The sequence below is a fragment of the Paramisgurnus dabryanus genome, chromosome 11 (genome assembly GCF_030506205.2).
Source record: "Paramisgurnus dabryanus chromosome 11, PD_genome_1.1, whole genome shotgun sequence".
Classification (NCBI taxonomy): domain Eukaryota; kingdom Metazoa; phylum Chordata; class Actinopteri; order Cypriniformes; family Cobitidae; genus Paramisgurnus; species Paramisgurnus dabryanus.
In genome coordinates this window covers 1,564,309-1,586,065 of record NC_133347.1, presented here as the reverse complement: position 1 = coordinate 1,586,065, position 21,757 = coordinate 1,564,309, and the positions used below count along the sequence as shown (strand labels likewise).

Here is a 21,757-nt window from a genome sequence, read left to right as displayed (position 1 = left end):
TTGTGTTATATGCTAATGCAACCGAATGTCTCCACAAACAACTATTGTTTTCTCCTTCATCTGGAATGAGTATGCGTCCTGAGACTTTGTGTGGAGTTTCATGTTTTTTTTTTAGAGCTTTTACACACGAGGTAATAAAAAGGCAACTACCAATTAATACTAGAGACGGAGCAATAAATCATCAAAAATAAAGCGAAACAAACAAGCGCTTTATTCTGCGCGCAATTACGCACTGACGCACGCGAAAACCTCACCAACATCAACCGGTTTAAATGTGAAAAGTTATTTTATTACATCTGTAAAACTAAATATTGCTAATGTTTGGAGTTAAATTATTCTGTATTTCAATAAAGAACACAAATCGATGTTTGACCTTGAACCGAGGACTGAATCTGGTGCATGAAGTTGAAACGCTCTTTTCAAAGTGTGCCAGCTGAACAGTCACGAGTGTCCTTACGTCCAACCTCTCAGTTCAGACTCATTAGAAACTGCTGGCGATCTCTGGTCATCTCTAGTGTCGCTATAGTAACGGATGGATGCCCTGAACGCGACATAAGAACATTTACCTGCGCGTCCTCGCATTCTCCATCATCGTTATCATGTCAGATCAGTCTCCTCCATCAGGACAGAAGTCCGCGCTCAGGTTGAGTGGATCATCTCAGAGCCGATTTCAGGTGGAAACGGTGACAGAGGGAGCGCGCTCCTCCGCCGGTGAGGAGTCGAAAGGGAGATTCCGCGTAGTAAACTTCCTCAGCCCGACCGATGGAGCAGCTGAACCGGGTGTAGACGGAGACTCGAGAAGTGAAGCCAGTCTCCACTCGTCCACCGGAGGTCTCAGTCATTTCTCAGATACGCACAGCAACACATATTACCTGCGCACCTTCGGCCACAACACCATTGACGCGGTGCCCAACATCGACTTCTACCGACAGACTGAAGCTCCGCTGAAACTCATCCGACCTTCACTGTCTGAACTACACGATGAGCTGGATAAGGTTTGTGTCTCGTCTGTTATTTCTGTTTAGCTTAAGACAAACATCACTCAACATCTGCATGTGTTGAAATTAAAGCCTATAACTGTAAGGTGACAGCATATTAAGACACTTAAACTGATCTTGGAATATCCTGAAATAAAACATTACATCTATTCAGTTAGTAGATGCTTTTATCCAAAGCAACTTTTTGTGTTAAAGCACTTTTGTGTTAATGCACTTTGACTCAAAACTGCCCAACAACTTTTCTAATCATTTTTTTTTCTGTTTGTATTCACTGTATCATATGCACATATATTTTACCAGTTGGGTTCCTTCTGCCCACATATAATACATCTACATCATCCATCTTCAGCTCCTATGACTGTGACATCAGCAGACACACCCATACACACACACTTATTGTTGGACAATAGTCTCTCTCAGTGATACACCGCCTCTGTGTGACCCGTTGTGCTTCACATCACAATAGTACTGTGTGTGTGTGTGTGATTCAGTGACACACAGTGAAGTTTACATCACAGATTCATTCTTCACTCATCTCATATTCTTCTTTCATCATTTTCTCTTGCATATCAGAGAACTGCTAAGTGATTAAAGGCTTAGCTAAAGCCAGGACTATAGGCCATATTTAAATTAATTTGCCTTGAATGAAGATGTTACTGGTGTTTATCTTGAGACAACTCAAATATGTGTTTTAATCTAGGACTAACATTAAGCCTTGTCTGTGAAATCGGGGGTAATAAATGAATACATGTAAGATCAATAAATGATGACATAAATGTAAAAAGATCAAAGTTTCCATTAATGTAATAAGACTAGGTTTGTCCACGTACATCACATTTTTTGTTGTTTGCACCATTATACTTAATTCTGTGTAACTGGAACCTGTTACACTGATTAATGTTCAAAGAAAAATATTTGGTTATTATATTTATTGGCTCTTCCTAACCCCAAAATAGCTGGAAATAAACTGAAAAAAGACAAACCAAAGCTCAGGTCTTAGGAGGTATTTGACACCAAAAAAAGCAGATTTTTTTTGTTGATGGTTCTCAGGAGGCGTTTGATGATGGGTTTCCCAGCGGTGAAGAGCTCACGGCCGCTGAAGCCGTCACACAGAAAGATGCGTCCGATACTAAAGGAGGTACAGTGAAGTTTGGATGGATTAAAGGAGTTCTGGTGAGTTTCTGAACACTGAGGTTTCCCTGACAGGGATTATCTTAAACCAGGATTAGGCCTTGGTTAAATTAGGATACTAAAGTCATTTTTAAAAGCATAATTTCTAAATAAACACTACTGGTGTGCATCGTTAGTCTGGGATTAAGTTTAAGACCTGTCTGGGAAACCACCCCTGAATGATTTTACAGTCAGATGATGAGAAGATTAATAATGAATCTAACGTTTGTGTTCGCAGATCAGATGTATGTTGAACATTTGGGGTGTGATGCTCTTCATCAGGATGTCATGGATCGTGGGTCAGGCCGGGATCGGTACTGTATAATCCAGTCAAGATCATCACGCTTCTGTTTTTATTTCCACACACGTTGAATGAGTGTTGTTGTGTTGTTTCTATACAGCTCTGTCATGTGCGATCGTTCTCATGGCTATCGTTGTGACATCCATCACTGGCCTGTCCACTTCAGCCATAGCCACTAATGGTTTTGTTCGTGGAGGTGAACACATTCATAAAAACTGTTTTCACTCAAAATGATTTTTTTATTCACTTTTATAACTGCACTTTATCATATCTGACTTGTTTTTAGGTGGTGCCTATTATTTGATCTCCAGGAGTTTGGGTCCAGAGTTTGGAGGATCTATCGGTCTGATATTTGCCTTTGCGAACGCCGTCGCTGTCGCCATGTATGTGGTGGGTTTTGCAGAAACAGTGGTTGAACTTCTGGATGTGAGTAGAATCTAAACGCTGTGGAAAGATGATGGAGTTGATTCACACAGATATTGTGTTATGATCCTGTGTCTTCTCTCTGTATGTCAGAGTATAGATGCTCTTATGACAGATGAGATTAATGATATCAGGATCGTGGGAACATTGACTGTTATTTTATTGCTGGGAATCTCTGTGGCTGGTATGGAGTGGGAAGCGAAGGCCAGTATATAAACTCAATCATATACATATAATATCTCTATATTCTTCATTCTGCTGATGTATTTCTGATGTGTCACAGGCTCAGATTGTGTTACTGGTCATCCTTCTGGCAGCTATTGTCAACTACTTTATTGGATCTTTCATTTCATTGGAGTCAAAGGAACCCAAAGGCTTTTTCGGCTATAATGGTGAATCACCTTATTTTTCTCTTTCATTCATGTCCTCTCTCATGAAGGATTTCTCACGTTTGTTTTCTCGTCACAGCTGCTATAATGATAGAGAACATAGGTCCAGATTTCAGAGATGAAGAAACTTTCTTCTCCGTCTTTGCCATCTTCTTTCCAGCTGCTACAGGAATCTTAGCAGGTGCCAATATCTCTGGAGACCTGGCGGTGAGATTCATTCGCTCTCAGGGGTCACACACGTCTCCCTTTATTTTTTTTTAGTTATTGTCTGTCCGTTTATGTCTTTATATGTTAGTGTGTTTTAATTTGACTTGTGTAGGACCCACAGTCTGCGATTCCTAAAGGAACTCTTCTGGCCATCCTCATCACTGGAGTCGTCTACATCGCTGTTGCCATCTCCAACGGTGATCAAACTTTCCCTGTTTGTCTTTCTTTGTATAATAATCGGAGAGATCAGAGATGATGTTTCTGTGTTTTCAGGCTCTTGTATTGTCCGAGATGCTACAGGAGATGATAATGACACCATCATTGGTCCACTGGAGAACTGCACAGACGCCGCCTGCACGCTGGGTTATGATTTCTCCATCTGTAAGGAGGGTGGATGCAAGTATGGACTTCAAAATGACTTTCAGGTAGGTGACACATGAACATGATGATATCAATCTATTGTTCCTGGTGTTTGACATGAAATCAAGTCCACACTGTAAGAAGATGATTGACATGTCGTTTGAGGTGGAATTATTTAAAATCTTGATACTGCATAAATAGAGTGACATGGAAAATACAATGTAGAAAGGATTCCTGGGCTCAACGCAAATCATTTTTTATTATGGCCGTTTCACTTGCCCTGCCAAAATTTTCACTGGCCCCAATAAAAAAAACGTAAGTGTCACATCTTTAAAAATAATAATTCAAAAGTCAAATATAATCGTTTACATATACAACAGACATATTCCAATGAAAAAAGGCCCAACTTTTCTGCTTTACCTGTAAACTGACAGCAAACTGGGCAAAATATTGAATTTTTTTTTTCGTCATGTTTTACCCAAGTCAATGTCTGCTTCCAAGATGTTAAATACATAAAAAAAAAATGAAATGTTGGGTTTAATTAAAAAAATTATGTCAACAGGTTCCATGCAATTTGTAATCTCAATAAACAATAATTTAGTTAATTTTACAAAAGAGGTTTAAGTAAACTCAACAAACCTTAGTAAAGTCAAATTTAATTAATGATGACAAAAAATTTAAGTAATGCAATTTTATAAACTCCACCCCCTTTAATTGGGATTTATTAAGTCCATCACATCGAATCAATCAAAGTGCAGCTGCTCAATACAACTCATCATATAGACCTTTTTTATCAAAGTTTGTCAAACATATTAAAAATGCAATGTTACATTCCAAACCATTTGTTTGTTTTATTCTAAAATATATCAGAAAAAGTTCATTGACTCATACTTGGCCACTTATTACTCGCGTACCTATCTAATGGTACTACACTTCTGCAAGAACTATAATTACCCATAATACACTGCAAAATTCTCAGCCAATGAGATGACTGAGGGTGAAGCACTGGTCCGATCAGGCAAGTGACAATACTTTTTTACTGGCCCGAACGTCTCTCACGCTTGCTCCAGGCCACTGGGCAGTCCTTTTCTGTTGAGCCCTGGATTCATGTCGTAAAGTCATAAACTGAGATATCAAATTTCAATTTTGATATAAGAGGTTGTTTTGTAGTATACAAACATGCTTAAAGTTACAAAACTTACTCATAAGTCCAAAAACAGCTTTTATTGAAACCCAGCTGCCAAAAAGATTTTGTTTCATTATAGTGCGAAAAAGAGAAGAACATCAACGCCCCACTTTTACATCATTGACTCTTTAGCCCCGCCCACTAAGAGACAAACATTTACTGGAGCAACATGATCGAGATATCTCACAAGAATTACAATATTACCACCTAAAACCGGCTTTCAAATGCTCTTTAGAAATGAGTTGCAGGAGTATTAAGTCTGTTGTTGAATAGTTTCTCTCAAACATCAGATGTGTGCCATTGATTGAAAGGAGGACTTTAAAAAACAAACAGTTGAAGCAGTAAATATCATGTCATGTGTGTATTAGTGTGTCGAGCTGTATTGTGAGTGATGTGTACACAATGAAGTGTTGTTTTGTAAGGTTATGAGTCTGGTGTCTGGATTTGGACCTCTCATCACTGCTGGGATTTTCTCTGCTACTCTCTCATCCGCTCTGGCTTCACTGGTCAGCGCTCCTAAAGTATTTCAGGTGAGATCTTTGCTTCTTACGTTTGTTTGTTGTATGATTATATGATTGAAATCGTATCAAAGTGTGTTTTTTATAAGCTCAGTTGTTTACTGTGTGTTTTTTAGGCTTTGTGTCGTGATAACATCTATCCTGGATTGCACGTCTTTGCAAAGGGCTACGGGAAAAACAACGAACCGTTGCGAGCGTACGTCCTCACGTTCTTTATAGGCCTGGCCTTCGTTCTAATCGGTAAGTCACGTTGTTCTGAATGTGTCGTGTTTATATTTGCAGTCTCGTGTACTGACCTGTTGAAAACCAAACGTGTTTGTTTCAGCCGAGTTAAACGTCATCGCTCCCATCATCTCCAACTTCTTCTTGGCTTCTTATGCTTTAATCAATTTTTCTGTGTTTCATGCATCGCTGGCAAACTCTCCAGGTAGGGTTCACATCATCATCAATCTTGATAGATATCTAGAGTTTGCTAACACTGTGACTTTAATGCTTTTTGAATTTGAAACAGGCTGGCGTCCGAGTTTTAAATACTACAACAAGTGGGTTTCATTATCAGGAGCGGTGCTGTGTTGTGTGGTGATGTTTGTGATTAACTGGTGGGCAGCTCTGTTCACAAACGTCATCGTCCTGGCGCTTTACATATACGTCAGCTATAAGAAACCTGGTATAACCTACGAATCCATCTTATCAGTTTTGAGTTTAGATGTTTGATGCCGTGAATCATATCAGTGTGTGTTTGTACTGCAGATGTGAACTGGGGTTCATCTACACAGGCGCTGATGTACAATCAAGCGTTATCACACTGTCTCCATCTCACTGGAGTTGAAGATCATATCAAGAACTTCAGGTGATCCACCTCAATGTTATTAAAAACAGTGTCCGACTCTTTTACACACATGCTGGGATGTGAAATATACTGAAACACATTTTCATGTTTTCTCTTTAGACCTCAGTGTTTGATCATGAGCGGTTACCCAGACTCAAGACCAGCGCTTCTCTATCTCGTGCATGCATTCACCAAAAATCTGGGCCTGATGATCTGTGGTCACGTGCGCACAGTATGTAGCACATACAAGCGTTTACTGACATTCTAAATCCAGGTCACCACACAACTGAAAACTCACTTGTGTGTTTGTGCTTTTCTTAAGGGCTACCGTAGACCAAACCATAAGGAAATGATGAACGAGCAGGTGCGATATCAGCGCTGGCTCCTGAAGACACAAATCAAAGCCTTCTACACACCTGTGTTTGCTGAAGATCTCAGACAAGGAGCCCAGTATCTTCTACAGGTCATGAGTTTTATGGATTCTGATGGGGGTTTTATTATAAGGGTCATGTTTATTGAAATGTAAGGGAGGGTAAGGACGTGTTTATACTTGACATGTTTGGTTCCATTAAAACAAACTCGTGCGATTGCTTGGTTGGTACGGCTTTTTTGAGTTAATGCGAATTCTGCCACCTGCGCTAAAAAAGCAAACCAAGCTGAAAAGGTCTCGGTCTGCTTCCAAACAAACTCTGGTGCGGTTTGACAGATATGTGAACGCACATGAAACAGAGACAGTGTTATGAACCAAAAGCAAGATAAGTAAACAAAATGAGCAGAGGGCAAACATGGAGCAATGGAGAGGTAAAAGAGCCTCATTAACATTTGGTCCATCGAGCATCTGGTGGAAAAAAGTTTATAAAATGTTTGGTGAAGTATCTTCATGAGCTCTGATCTGTTAATAATACCTTCATATAAAGACACATAATTTGAGCACGTTTAAAGTCTGAACAATGCATGCAGCATTATTGTTGTGGATGATCAGACTCCTGTCACATAACATTTGTCATAAAAGACGACCAATGGGGTGGTGACCTTTTCCTTACATATTAAGGTTCATTATCTTCAGGTTTGCTGATAAAAAGCTAGTGTGAACACTAAGCGAACCAGTTACTTAATAATTTTTTTTCTTTTTCCAAGTATTAACACACCCTAAGAGAGAGAGAGAGAGAGATCTCTGGCGCTTTCTAATGACATCACATTTTTTCATTTCGTTGTTAATTTGCAGACGGCTGGTTTGGGTCGCCTGAAACCAAACACACTTGTATTTGGTTTTAAGAATAACTGGAGAGATGGTGAGATGAAAGATGTTGAAACGTACATCAATACGATCCAGTAAGTGTGACTGTGTTTGTGAAGAGCTGAAATGTGTCTGTAAAGTATAAACATATATCCAGATGTATCTCTGCTCTGTGTGTGTTTCAGTGATGCCTTTGATCTACAGTATGGTGTGGTTCTCCTCCGACTAAAGGAAGGTCTTGATATCTCCCACATTCAAGGTCAGGGTGTTTTCTTAAAGATTTACCTGTGACTCTCAAACAGAGATCTGCTTTAATGCTTGGCTTGTGCTCATCAGATGAAGTTCTGTCCATGCAAGAGAAAACTCCTGGAATGAAGGATCTTCTGGTGTCCATCAACATCAAAGACTTTGACAGCGATTCTTCTAAAGAGTCATCGAAAACCACCAGCTGTCAGAGCAGTCCTCTCATTTTCAGAGGTTAACATCATTCAAATAGTTTCATCAATATGATGTCAAGGATTAATCCACAACCTGAATTCATGAAAAATACATTTATAAGAAATAGTTTGTGATGATCTGACATTAATTACGCTTGTGTTACGACGTCAGACACAAAGAGTCCTTCGACAAAGCTCAGCCCTGCGGATGAGAGACTTCTGACCGCCAGTCAACAGTTTAAGAAGAAACAAAGCAAAGGAACCATTGATGTTTGGTGGCTGTTTGATGACGGAGGTACTTTATAATAATATGTTTTGAATAAATGCATTTTCTTTGTCTCTGAGATTTTTCTGAAGGCCTTTTAACATTGATAAACACATCACCCATTGTTGTAGGCCTGACTCTTCTGATACCGTATCTATTAACCAACAAAAAGAAATGGAGAGATTGCAAGATCCGTGTGTTTATCGGAGGGAAGATTAACAGGATGGATCGTGACCGCAGAGCGTGAGAAATATAAACACCACATTATCATAAACTGACCTTTTTAAAGTGTCTACATACATGCTTGAGTATATATTACATTATATATAGACCATTTTAATTATTCTTGATTTACTCTTTATGTGTTTAAGAAAATTATCATTTTTGTTTTATTCTGTCAACTACCAAAAACATTTCCATTAAAATCTTAATAAAAATAATGTTTATATTTGCATTTATTTACTGAAAACTGAAATGGGGAAAATATGGTCAAAATAAAAAAATATGCTCTGTTTTCTGATCTTAAATACTACAGTACAGAGAAAACAAGCACAATAGTAATGTTTTATATGTATTTTAGGAAAAAATGTATTCAATTTTGTGAAAGACCCTGATTTTTCACATTCTTGTTGAAACAACACAACAACTATAGCAGAATTAAACTCGTACGCTTCTGTTCCTTCACAGAATAGCTGCATTACTCAGCAAGTTCAGGATTGATTTTTCAGATATCACCGTACTTGGAGACATCAACATTAAGCCAAAGAAACACAAGTAAGTTTGATCTGAAGATTTGCTCTCGTGTCCATAAGAAAAACAGACACGTGTTTAAATTCTCTCTGTTTAGTAAGGAGATGTTTCAGGAGATGATCGAGCCGTACAAACTGAGAGAAGACGACATGGAGCAGGAAGATGCTGAGAGACTGAAGACACAAGAGCCATGGAGGATCACTGATAATGAACTGGAGCTCTACAGGGCTAAGGTTTCTTTAAACTCATAAACTGATAAATATAAGAGAAATGTTTGTCCACTGAAACATTAACTGTTAGATTTACACCTGTATGGGTAAATATAAAGTTTGAGATCAATACCAAATTTATAAAGATCAAATGTTTCAGAAACATGTTCCATCAGGTCCCCTTTGGGTTCATGTAAGGTTTTCCAGACACTTTCCTTTGATGAATCTGTTACAAACCAAAGATGCTGATTTGATTGATGTTTAGAGATAAATGATAATATACGTTCTCACTCTTTTCTTTCTTCATAATCAGTCAAATCGTCAAATTCGACTGAACGAGCTGTTGAAGGAACACTCAAGTGCAGCAAACCTCATTGTCATGTAAGGATGGATAACACATAAAACATGAACTTTCTTTCAATAAAAGATCAGATTCAGTCTGATTTCTCTCATCTCTTTACAGAACAATGCCGCTGGCCAGAAAGGGGACGGTGTCCAGCGCCCTGTACATGTCATGGCTGGACACTTTATCTAACAATCTGCCTCCCATTCTCCTGGTCCGAGGAAACCATCAGAGCGTTCTTACCTTCTACTCATGAAGACAACATGATGCTACAATCCTGACATTCATAAATTGGCCAGATATGTTTACTTGTCAAACACTCACATTGATTATATATTCAAGGAGTGTAAGTCATGTCACAGTAATGATGGGATCTAGTTTGAGATATTTGAATAGGAGTGATTTGAGTGAAATACTGTACATTAACCGTAGGTCAAGAACTGTGAAGAAGCCTGTAATTTGACTTGTTGTTGAGAGTTAATGTAGTTTTTCCCATCAGAAAGCAGGATATTATTTTCTGAACAGTGTCTGTATGAGATTTCCGATCTGTCTGTCTGTTGTCAGATTTTGCTGTTGCTCGAGGACTTTTACAGCTCGTGTGATGTCAGACTGAGTTTACTACGAGCTCACTAACACTTTATTAAGTTCTTATTGTTGGAGACGGTCGTGACTTTGCACATGCAGGAGTTGAGGTGAAAAGTTGAGACATTCATAGCAGGTGTTTTTTAAAATTAATGGATAATATTTCATTAAATGTATTAATTTAAGTTTCTAATCATTTAGGTACTTAAGTAACCCTTTCAAATGAATTTAGCTGAAAGGTGAAAAGTTTTTCTGACACCCCACTGTCACCAAAACACTGTCGCAGATTTAAAGATTTAATGCATTAAATAAACAGTTTTTGTTTTAACTATATCATTTTTTCCTGCTTTGTTATTGTATACAGCAATGTAAGTGTTAAGCAAAAAAGTAATACAAACAAATAATCAAATAGCTAGTCCAAGGGAAGAATTACAAGATGCATGCCATTTCAATAAAAACATTTGTAAACTGAGTCACAAAATGATTATGGACAGACTGAAAACAATGTTTTGCCAATATAACAGTTATAATAAAACAGTAAAACAAAGAGACAAGGGTCCTACAATATACCTGAATTATCAAAGTAGCACAATTGTGCATATGGCAATATGCATGTCAAAATAATTTGCAATAATTGGGTCATTCTACAGAAAAGGTGGAATTCGGGTGATGGAAATCTACTTACATGAACTTCTTTCCAAACACCCAAAACTTCTATAAAAGCATTACTTGACTTGTCAAATCTATGAATCCGCAAAACGGGGAGCTTAATCTATGTTTAATTTTTAATACATTTTAATAAAGAATCCATGACATTGTATCTTCAATACCTGACAAAATGAGAATATAATAATAGATAATGAATATGATAAAACTTATAAACTTAAACTTATTTTTCCATCTTGTTTTGTTGTTATGCTTTTATGTTGGTCAGTTAAAGGAAAAGTGCTTAGGAAGTACTCATTAGAGAAGACGGTAACACCAATGACGGTAACACTCATGACAATTTTTCAGAAAAAACAAACATTTAAACAAAATGGCTGCCATTAGCCATGTGCTATTTCATCAGAGATGTAACAATCACATACTTATTCAGTATAATGTATTTTTATGTAAAGATCTTAACACTCCCAGCTATAAAAAAGAGTGACACTAAATGACATCCAAAAAATCTTATCTCAAAATTCTTAGATATATCATGATATTTTAGACAAATAAGGTAAGACATCTCACAAACCTTTTGCCTTCCTCCACTGCACTTTTCCACTGACCTCTTGCCCCAAGAAAAACTTCAAAGAGCTGATGCATTGTTTCAAAATAAAGGTGCTTTTGGTAGGGTAACACCAAATGACATAAATTTTGGGGGAAAATATTTATTTGATATTATTCATATTAATAGTGTTTTTTTTACCATTTCAGTGTTGTCGTAAATTCATACATGGTTAAAGGTACATGTAAATTAGATTTGTTTTATAAAAAACATGGTTTTAAATAATAAGTACACAGTTCAACTTCCATGTATGGTCAAAAGGACAGGGCAATTTTCAGGACCAGACATTTAAAAAAAAGTTTAAAAAGAAAAAAAAGAAAATTACATAAATAAACTATCTCATCATGTCTATATTTATTAAATATATATAATTATGGAATTATTGGGTCAAATTAAATGATTAAGGGGTCTGCAAAAGCAAGGGACAAGCATTTCCACCTTTTTTGTAGAATGACCCAATTGAATAATTTTAATTATTCCGAAATACATATAGTTAACGTTTTAGCAAACAGTCTGGCGCTTGTGTGTGCTTTGACGTGTGGAAGATGATCAAGAATGTGAAACATGTACACTGAAAAAAAATCATTAAGTAGAATTTACTTGATTGTTATTTTTCAAGTTTTTGCATGCAACATTTTTAAAGTAAATTTCATACCTGGAAATTAGGAAAATCTGCTTAATTAAGTTAATTTTACATTTTTAATGAAATCTTCCTGATTTAATAATGTAACATTATCTCCTTTCTTTACATAATAAATGCTAATATACCACATTATGATGAGCAAGTAAGAAGAGACAGATCTCAGTACTGGCATTAGCAGTTATTGTTTACTGAGTGAATTACACACATCATGATTTTCATTGTGTCACTTACAGTCTAAACACAAGAAGCACTCTTCTGAACGATGATAACCACAAAACTCAAAGAAGAAACAGAAACTTTTCTAAATCTCAAAGATAAATGAACATAAACACTTACAAGTCTTTCTTTTGCGTTTAAAACAAAATAGCGTTTGATTTCAAATTTTGATCTCCAAATGCAGTCCCATGCAAAGCATGCTGGGAACTACAAGTACACTGCCTAGTTATAGTTATATTACAAAATTATTAAGTTAATTTCTTTTTTACAAATTAAAGTGGATAATACATGATAAAATCAAGTTGAATTACTCAATAACGTGTTCATGTAGAATTACTTAAATTACTCAAATTTTGGTTAAAAATTAAGGAAACTGGCTGCATGATGTAAGTTTGGAGCTCCGTTGGGTTTATCATCTTAATCCTTATTTTTTACTATTTTATTCCTATTTATTAGTTTAACAGGAATACTTTACATTGAGGTTATCCAATAGTATTACTAAACTTAACATTCTATTACTTGTAACACCTGGTCTTAACATATAGCCTGCTAGCATCACCAAAAATCAAAATGTTTTAATTCCCATAAAATTGTATTTAATATATAGTATGTCCTCTATAGAATCAGCTATGCCTGGCTGTCTCTCAAGGTTTTTTTTCTTCATAGGAATTTTTCAAGCCAGGAGTTTTTTTTTCAACCCCTAGGGAGTCAGCTTACATTGGCTTAACTTTGAACTCTCTTCTATATGTTACATTATTACTACACACACTAGTATGGTTTAATCTATAGCTGCTGTACTCTGCTTTGAAACAATTAAACAATTGTGATAAGAGCTATATAAATAAAATTGAATTAAATTAAAAAACTAAAATATTTTTTAATAGAGTTTACTTTACTTATTTTGTTAAATCTACTAAGGCACATAATAATTTTTACAGTGTATGTTAGGCTATATGATTATCAGTATTTTAGTTTAAATTGATTTCACAAACTTTAGGCATTATCATATTGCATGTTGTTTATGACATCTTTTAGGAAGTTTTCGCATATTGCCTTTTTTATTCAAAATCGTGCAGCCCTAAAAGAGACATTGTTTGGATTTAAACATTTAATGCAACATGAAGCTAATCGTTAAATTACTCAAGATTCAAGTATGTTTACACATGTTGATCCAATAAGTATTTTAGAGACTTTATAAAAATTAAAAGTACATTTCTAAACCATTCACCAGTTTTTGAGTGCAGAAGACTATAGCGCACAGTAATTCGTCTTGTGTATGTGTGCGCGCGCGCGCGTGTGATTAATTCCCTCCCATCCACTTGATTTAGGATTCATCACTGTTTTCTGTCAGAAATCGCGTGTACAGAATGTCAGTCAGTGCTTCCTTTCGACGGATCCCGAGGACAGCGCTGATGACTGAGAGATCCGTGCTGGATATCTGATCATTGACCTGGACGCCGATTTCTGAGAGAGACAGACAGAGATTGGAGATGAATCGCGTTTTGAGCGTTAAAAACGCGGCGGAAGGTCGCGAAGAGCTGAAGTACAATTGCGCGAGCGCAGCCGCTGTGTTTGATGGCCTGACGGGAGCGAGCGTGCAGCCCGCCGCCGAACACGGATTTCTGTGCAAAGAGCCCAAAAAATTCAAGCTAAAAAGACGCAGTTCCTCAAACTGCACGGATCAATTCCCATCGCTGGAGATTGTGAGCGGAATTCCTAAAGTATGCGTCGGTAAACGGCGCGAGGCTCAAGGACGCGCCGGAGAGCTTTCAGATATGAATTCAGCACCACCGCAGGCGGACAGCAACACCGACGCGAACGACGCCAACGCGCCGCCGTACGCCAAAGGCAAAGACGGCAAGAAGGGAAAGAATCAAAGCAAAGGAGTAAAACGAGAGAAAGATTGCACGAGGACGCGTAAAGACAAGGCCGGTGATGAATTTGGCCCGGTGTCTGAGAATGGATGCGCTTTCGGAGGGACGGAGAATCTCATCGGCAGGGGCGGAATGGACGCGGCTATTGTTGAACAGACTGACGACACGAGCACTGAAGAACACTGTGTGAAGACGGTAAGATCAAATGTGTCCTATACACGCCATCACTTTGCATCTCATATCACCGACTGGTGTCATCAGGTCACGGGAAATAATAAAAGTACTCGTAATGTCACGTCTGATTCCGGTCTGTCGAGTCCTCCTCTGATCAATACATGAATTCGGTCATGCAGTCCAGCTTCAAGTAAGCTAACAATGTGGATACAAACATGATGTCCATGAAGGTCTTTGCCTGGTGGACGCCAACAAATTCGGCTGTATGTTAAGATAAGGATGGACGCAATGTTTGTGAAGATTATATATGCATATTCATTTCTTTTGCAGTGTTGTGCAAACCAAAGCTGCTTTAATGTGTAAACGAATCTATTTGCAGGCAGATTGATTTCTAAAAACAAACAAAACGATCACAAAACATCAATCATGCAGTGAAGACATTTTGGTTGCTTTCCAGTATCAAGTTAATGATAGGTGATTTCTTTTGTTTGTCAGCCATTTCCTTTGTTAACGCATTCACTGTAACCTATTCTTCATGTCTGTTGCTATTGGAAACCTAAGCAGCATGATTTCCTCTGTTTGTTTTTAACAAAGACACGCTGTGTGATTAAAGCTAAAATGTTGTTCGTGTGTTATTTACAGTTTTAAAGATAGAGAGAAGCTCCACCCCCTCAGTCATGGCCATTCTCATCTATTGTCCCTGTAAGCTTACACAGATGTCTCCTTCATTTTAGCTTCATGACAGCGAGATGTTGTTTAAACAGACACTATAGTTAGATGATGTGAGAGAGGTATGTATGTATCAATACTTTAATGAGCCACATTATTCCCTGACAGTCCAATCACAGGATTCAGCTGACATCAGTTGGACATTTTTTTAGCTTTAGAGGAATTGTTTTTTTTTTTTGCATACACTTACAAAATAGACGACAAGGGACTCGCTAACAATTGGGTCTACATGCAGTAGCTCAACAGTACTAAGAGCAGTCAGGAGACAGACATACTGACAGAATATATATAGACTGTATATTGAATGCACTTGTGGGCTGATCTAGACTTCTAAATGAATATGCACTTCAGATTGTATTGTTTTCTTTCTCTCTTTTTGCAGTTGAGCATAAAGACACGTTCAGTTGGAACTAACACACATGAAGCCGAGAAAGCCATCGAATCCAACTACATGGAGCCATGTCGACCAGGAACGAGTGTCAATCTAGAGGGTTTTGTGTGGCATGAAACAGAAGAAGGTAAGAGCATTCATACATGTAAGTTACACATAAAAGAATGATAGAGGACAGAATAGTGTGATCTATTGTTTATCTTACATACCGTCATCCTCTTTATCATAATGCACCATATTATAAATAGATATATTCAAATGTGTTTCATGGGACATGCGAAGGGTGAGTTTTGACTGTTTTTTTAAAGCAGCTGTGAGACGGAGTCATTTGAAGGAAGAGGAGACACTGGTTGCATATTGATTAAGCAAATTAAAATTGCAGACCAGCATCTTCGCTTCCATCACTGAGATCAAGCACAGAATGAATCTGCTGAAAAACACAATGCTTTAAAGTTTATTGTAGAAATTGACGTTTGTGTACATGTTTACCATTAACGTATTCAGTCATTTTTGTTATTCTGGCATGATGATGTTGCAGGTGTCTGTGGATTTTGTTCTGAATTCTTTCTCATTCCAGGAGTTCTAGTTGTGAATGTCACATGGAGGAAAAGGACGTATGTAGGCACTCTGCTGGATTGCACCAAGCATGACTGGGCTCCACCACGGTAACATATTTGCCTTATTGAGAATGTTTAACATGTAGTCTATATATAATTCCTTTAGGTCCAACTTTAAATATAGCATATGATGATGAGTTCAGAATTACAATTACAAGACAGTATTTAGAGACATTCATTCAAGTCCTTTGTCCTCCTAACTAGGTTTTGTGAGTCACCGATGAGCGACTCTGACATGCCTTGTGCACGTGGACGTGGTAAACGCATGAGGCTGACCATACCGGAACAACAAGCTGGTGACCCGAGTCTTTCCAAAATACGAGGACTTACGCACAAGAGACGTGGCGTGGGAATCGGCAACAAAGGAAGACGAGGGAGCCTGAACCTCAGTGTCTGCAGGACACCTGGATACTACGCTGTGGACGATATCAAATCCAATCCGCTTATTTGCGCAAAAAGAAAAGGCAAAGCGCCAGCTGATCTTGACCTGAGCTTGGTGTCAGAGGACATTAGGAACGGAAATGGAAAAAGGATACGGGCCAAGTCCAGGAGTGCTCCTTCCACTCCTCAGGGTAAATCTGACCCAGTGTTTCTCGATCAAGTTTGTGCATCCCCAATGCTTATAGACTGTCCGCATCCAAACTGCAACAAGAAGTATAAACATATCAATGGACTCCGTTACCACCAGTCGCACGCTCACTTGAACAGTGACAGCAAGCAAGACTTTGAGGTGGAAAGTGAGGACAGACTCTCTGATTTCGATGATCCGCTCACTACTGTACCGTACGATTCTTCTGAGAACATTATCTCCAAGAAGCCCAAAACCATGTATAAACTCAACTCAGTTACTTCTCCTAAGAGCAGGAAAACATTGCTAAACAACGATAACGGTCCCATAGCCAATGCGAAACTACGTAGGAACGTGGCAAGTCAGGAAGGATCTATAGATGATCTGAGCAACCTCCCACTCATTTCCAACATGTCTGTTGTGCTAGAGAACTGCCTCATTACGGATCGTAACACATCTGTTGAGATGCCTAAGCTTGAAGCAGAGGGCGTTATTGATAAAAGAGACATCTGTAACAAATCTAAAAAAGAAAGCGGCTTTCCTGAAAGATGCTCTGCTAAATCAAGAACCAACAGGCTCATCACCGCCGCTGTCGCTCCACCAAAGCTGACTGCTATTCCGCCTGCTGGGTTCCCCGCTAAAGTCACAGAGGTTCCTTCCCATCAAGTCTGTCCAACAGTGGCCCTCACGAAGGCCAAGAACATCTCGCTGAAACCCATAAAGCCAAAGCCGGACGCTATCCCCCAAGTTAATGTGGCCAATAATGTGACCGCAATTCCGAGCAAAGACGGTAAGCGAAAGGAAAAGCACAGATTAAAAGACAGGAATTGTAAAGATCCAAGGAGTCCCAAGAGTGACCTAATGTACACAAAAACAGATGAAGCAAAAAGTATAGGCAAAGACTTCCCTGTAAGCCTCTTGAAAGAGCATTTGAGCAAACAGGATATTGTAAACTGTCCAAGTGATGCCCAAGAAAGTCGAATGGCGAGTATCCGAGCAGAGGCAGACAAAGTTTACACATTCTCAGACAATGCGCCAAGTCCATCCATTGGGAGCTCAGCAAGAATAGACTGCGGCCCTGTTACAAATGGAGATGGAGCCACTGCTAAAACAAACAGCCCCGCATACTCAGACATATCAGATGCAGCTGAGGATGGTGGACCCAACTCAAGATCTAGAAGAAACTCCACACAAGACTCAAACCCAAACAGCAACATCAATCCCAAAATGACAGGTGTCACAGGAGTGGCAGTTAAAGAGGTCCAATCGGCATCTTATGGCCACGGTTATGAATCACACTGCATGCCTGGTTACGTCCACTCTGGGCAAGCGAATTCCACTTCGTTCCATAAGGCGGCTTCACCTTACGGCCGGACGAAGGATGATTTGAGAGATTTAGGTGAAGATATGAAAAGTTCAGAATCCTCCACCCACTCAAGTTCTCATTCACAGCTTCAGTATTCTGTGACTGAAACACACACAGCGCTCGCTCAGTCCTTGTACTATGGCCAATATAGCCGTGGAGTTTCTATGGACCAGAAGGTTCTGATGATGCCCGGCACACACAGACAACACAGCGAGTCGAGCTGTGATGAACTACAGTACAACAAACACAGCAGAAGTCAAGCTAGGCGTGGGTCTGAGCAGAAAGAACGAATGAAGGATGACCAAAAGCAATTTATGAGCTCTCCTCAGTCCATTCATAAGGGGACAAACTCTGCTGTTAAAATCAGCTGTGCAAAACCTGGCTTCATCTATGTGGAGCTGGACAAGCAGCTGTCGTTTTCGCAGCAACAGGGAAAGGCGGCCCATGTCTCTGTGACAAAAGAACAAGGGGTTAACAAGGAATCTGAAGACCTCAGTATGGAGAGTTCAAACTCAAAATCAAATGTGGACACAAATGTAACATTTCTAAATGTAAGTTATTGATGTTACTTATCATTTACTGAGGAAAATGTCTTTGGTTGTGTTGGATAACCCTTTGGTTAATCGTAACCTAACCCTAGCAGTCCAAAGCGTATTGTTTTTGGAATTATGATCCTTAATCATCAAATTATCGACATGCCAGGATCTTTTGATGATTGAGATTATATTGATTTGTAAGACGTTGCCATCCTTGCCAGAGAACGCATTTATCATTAATTTCACAGGGCTACTGTTGCGTAACAAAGGGCTTCCCTAAAGGGCTGTATAATTTCATTGGTTGTAAGACCATAAATTGTTTGACAGTAGATGTTCCTCTGGGTTTAGGCGTCAGAATCTCAGTCCTGGAGCCACTCTTATCAGTCCAAATATGTGAAGCAGCAAAATCAGGAGGTCAACAAGATCTCAGAGGACACGAGTCTCAGTCCAGACAAGGGGAAAGACTGGCACATTCCTCTGGAGCCAGAGTCCAGACTGGAAGCTGAACTTCAGAGCGTCAAAGGTGAGACAGCTGCTGAAGTCATCGAGGACAGTACCAGAGGAGATGCTGGAGAAACGCTGGGTGAAATGTCCGAAGACCTACAGACCGCACGAGGAGCGGCATCACCGCCCCAACAATCCTTTATCCAGTATCAGCGCTCCTACCCCTATCTACACCTCTGTGAGACGGGCAGCAATGCATATAGTGTGATGTCTCCAGCTTTGGTGCACAATTACCCAGGTAATCTTCTGGAGTATGTAAATATGACACTAGCATACATTCAAACTGTTCTTCACTCTTGAAGTGGGGCCTGTTTGTACCAGAAACGCTTGTTAAGAGTAAATTGTGTATTTTGCATTCTAGGTTTCCATTACCCTCTGTATGGAAAAACAGCAGGAAGAGAAGATTCAGATGGAGTTCAAAGCAACAAACCCGTGACAGATTCTCCAGCGTTAGAACTTCTATCACATCCTCTTCTGCCTTATCACGGCAAATCTCCTGTTGTACGTATCCCACTTAATGTAAAAGACGCTGATGAGATGAACCGTTCATTATTAAGTTCCAGTATATGGGTTGGGGAATGTACTCTACATACTGCACAACAGGCAGTTAAATATAATTTACTCTTTGTAGTTAAATCTGTCAGTTTAACACATAAAACATGCTAAAATTCATCTTCTGAGTGTAAGCACTGTGACTCAAGACACTGCTGTAAAGGCCGCAGACACACGCTGTCTTTCAAAGTATGTGATGGTAAATCAAAATGTCAAACATGTGTTTCCCTCCTCAGCCTGGAGAAAGAGGATCACCTGACCAGGAACGGGACACAGAACGAGAAAGAGAATCGGTTCCATTCGGTCGCCACATCCAGACACATCATCTCGCTCATCTGGGTATGAGCTACACTTTGGTGTCTGGCCAGTATGACCCATTTCAAGGGGAAAAGGTCAAAAACAACTGAACTGCTTATTATATTAAAGTCAATATGAAATCAAAACTGACCCCATGCTCGTTGGATGATTGTGTCTGATTCATCTGTGTTGTTATTCCAAAGAGAAAAAACCATCAATCCGATCAAAACGTAACAACTTGCTCCACCTCTAAAATGACGTTTCATCTTCTGCTGATGTCACTGAACCCTCTTACAGTACTTTTACTACTCACCGGTACTCACCTGTCCTATAAAGAAGAGACACTCTTCACCATTGAAATGGATTTACACTTTTTTCTCGTTTCATTTCCTGTTTTGTTTAGAAAACACTGCAGAGGTAAAATGGGTTTAGGATGTCTTTTCATCTTGACTTTAAGAGAGTTGATCATGACGTCTTTAAGGATTAAGCTCCGTAGCTCTGCTAGCAACCCGGCAAGTGACGAAAACACAGATGTGCTCTCGGTGGTGGAGGCAAAATACCACATCACATAGGGTTTAGGTCTTCAACATTGTCGTTTTAAATGAATCCAACATCCTGAAAATCCTGTCGTTCTTTGAATCTCTGGATGGGAAGCTGTGAGATATTCCCATCTCAAACAAGGACTCGCAGACATCAATTCCATGGTGTTCCTCATCGCCTCCATAGGAGGCAGCAACTAATGCTATCATTTTTAACCGATGAATGTACTATTAGAGAAAGACTACAGTTATATTTCAGTATGTGCTGATGTGACACAGACCTCATCCAGGTGCCTGGATGTAAAACTTCGGGTCCTTGAATTTTGCCTACTGTATAAATGGCAATGACATCTAGCTGTTTGTATGCACTTATATTGTTGTGTAACCATAATATTGAATGTATTTGCTATCTCATCACCTCAATGTGGTCAAGGACGGTTTGCAATAGATAACAAGAGATTGTAAAGTGGTTTGTTCTGCATTACCTTATTAACATGAATATACTGTTATTAACAGCCATTAATCTATCGTATCGTATCAAGTGGGTGTTAATCAACAGGTCATCTCTCAGTGCCATACAGTATTGTTGTGATGTATATAGATGTACATAGTTTAACGAACAACGACTATACTTATAGCTTATGTACCTTTGTATTGACTCGGTGCAATGTATGGTTGTCTGCCCACCTCAGTTAACCATCAGGTGTAATCCTTTCGTTACTTCAATAGTGATTCATGACTGAATTTGTTTACAAGTGGTTTTCTGGAAGGAAAGCTGGCTGTCATTAGGTTTCTTGATGTCATCAAACTGCTTTTTATACTGTCTCTGCCTTAACATGTTTGGCAATCCAAATAAAAGGTGAAGGTTGTTTTTACACGCTCATTGTATTTTATGGGACATAAATATTATAAAAAATGAATATTATGGGTGAATATTATAAAAATTAACCTATGGCATGCCTTGGCTTAGAAATTAATGATTGACATATGCCATGGTATTTATACAGTACTGTGAATGAACTAAAATAAAATGAGTTTTTCTCAACTGTATTACCTCTAATTGGACGATAGTGACATTTTTGCAAGCGATTCAAAATCAAATAATTTTATTCCTCCACCATAATACACCAATGAAAGAAAGATGTTTAAAAAATAAATACATTTTAAAGCAGTTAAGTCAGATTGAAAGAAAAACTTTGTATGTTACAAACTAAGTAAACATAATTAAAAAAAAAAAAAGATTAAAATCACAAGGTGACAAAAACACTGGCATTCCT

General features: G+C 38.7%; 2 protein-coding genes across 2 annotated transcripts; both read left to right on the top strand.

Annotated features, from left to right (window-relative positions):
• The first annotated feature begins 76 nt into the window (after window positions 1–76).
• On the top strand, window positions 77–10,537 carry LOC135730219 (solute carrier family 12 member 2-like). Its single transcript, XM_065248064.1, has 26 exons — window positions 77–995; window positions 2,049–2,171; window positions 2,407–2,482; window positions 2,570–2,665; window positions 2,756–2,895; window positions 2,986–3,096; window positions 3,176–3,284; window positions 3,361–3,488; window positions 3,601–3,685; window positions 3,762–3,913; window positions 5,457–5,564; window positions 5,669–5,792; window positions 5,878–5,979; window positions 6,064–6,219; window positions 6,303–6,402; window positions 6,502–6,613; window positions 6,704–6,844; window positions 7,607–7,713; window positions 7,804–7,877; window positions 7,955–8,095; window positions 8,228–8,350; window positions 8,452–8,563; window positions 9,008–9,094; window positions 9,168–9,303; window positions 9,593–9,660; window positions 9,743–10,537. Exons 1-26 carry the CDS (start codon window positions 600–602, stop codon window positions 9,876–9,878), a joined length of 3,243 nt encoding a protein of 1,080 aa, XP_065104136.1. The 5' UTR covers window positions 77–599; the 3' UTR covers window positions 9,879–10,537.
• Window positions 10,538–13,657: 3,120 nt separating this feature from the next.
• On the top strand, window positions 13,658–21,492 carry znf608 (zinc finger protein 608). The gene is made up of 7 exons (XM_065270365.2): window positions 13,658–14,402; window positions 15,493–15,628; window positions 16,079–16,166; window positions 16,323–18,603; window positions 18,937–19,330; window positions 19,454–19,593; window positions 19,881–21,492. The coding sequence occupies exons 1-7, from the start codon at window positions 13,824–13,826 to the stop codon at window positions 20,049–20,051; spliced, it is 3,789 nt and encodes a 1,262-aa protein (XP_065126437.2). The 5' UTR covers window positions 13,658–13,823; the 3' UTR covers window positions 20,052–21,492.
• The last annotated feature ends 265 nt before the right edge of the window (window positions 21,493–21,757 follow it).

Coding starts and splice junctions, on each gene's coding strand:
- LOC135730219 (XM_065248064.1), top strand. CDS start 600: ATGTCAGATCAGTCTCCTCCATCAGGACAGAAGTCCGCGCTCAGGTTG. Junction 8,564..9,007: donor ATGGATCGTGACCGCAGAGC/GTGAGAAATATA, acceptor GTTCCTTCACAG/AATAGCTGCATTACTCAGCA. Junction 9,304..9,592: donor TGGAGCTCTACAGGGCTAAG/GTTTCTTTAAAC, acceptor CTTCATAATCAG/TCAAATCGTCAAATTCGACT.
- znf608 (XM_065270365.2), top strand. CDS start 13,824: ATGAATCGCGTTTTGAGCGTTAAAAACGCGGCGGAAGGTCGCGAAGAG. Junction 16,167..16,322: donor CATGACTGGGCTCCACCACG/GTAACATATTTG, acceptor CCTCCTAACTAG/GTTTTGTGAGTCACCGATGA. Junction 19,331..19,453: donor TTTGGTGCACAATTACCCAG/GTAATCTTCTGG, acceptor TTTGCATTCTAG/GTTTCCATTACCCTCTGTAT.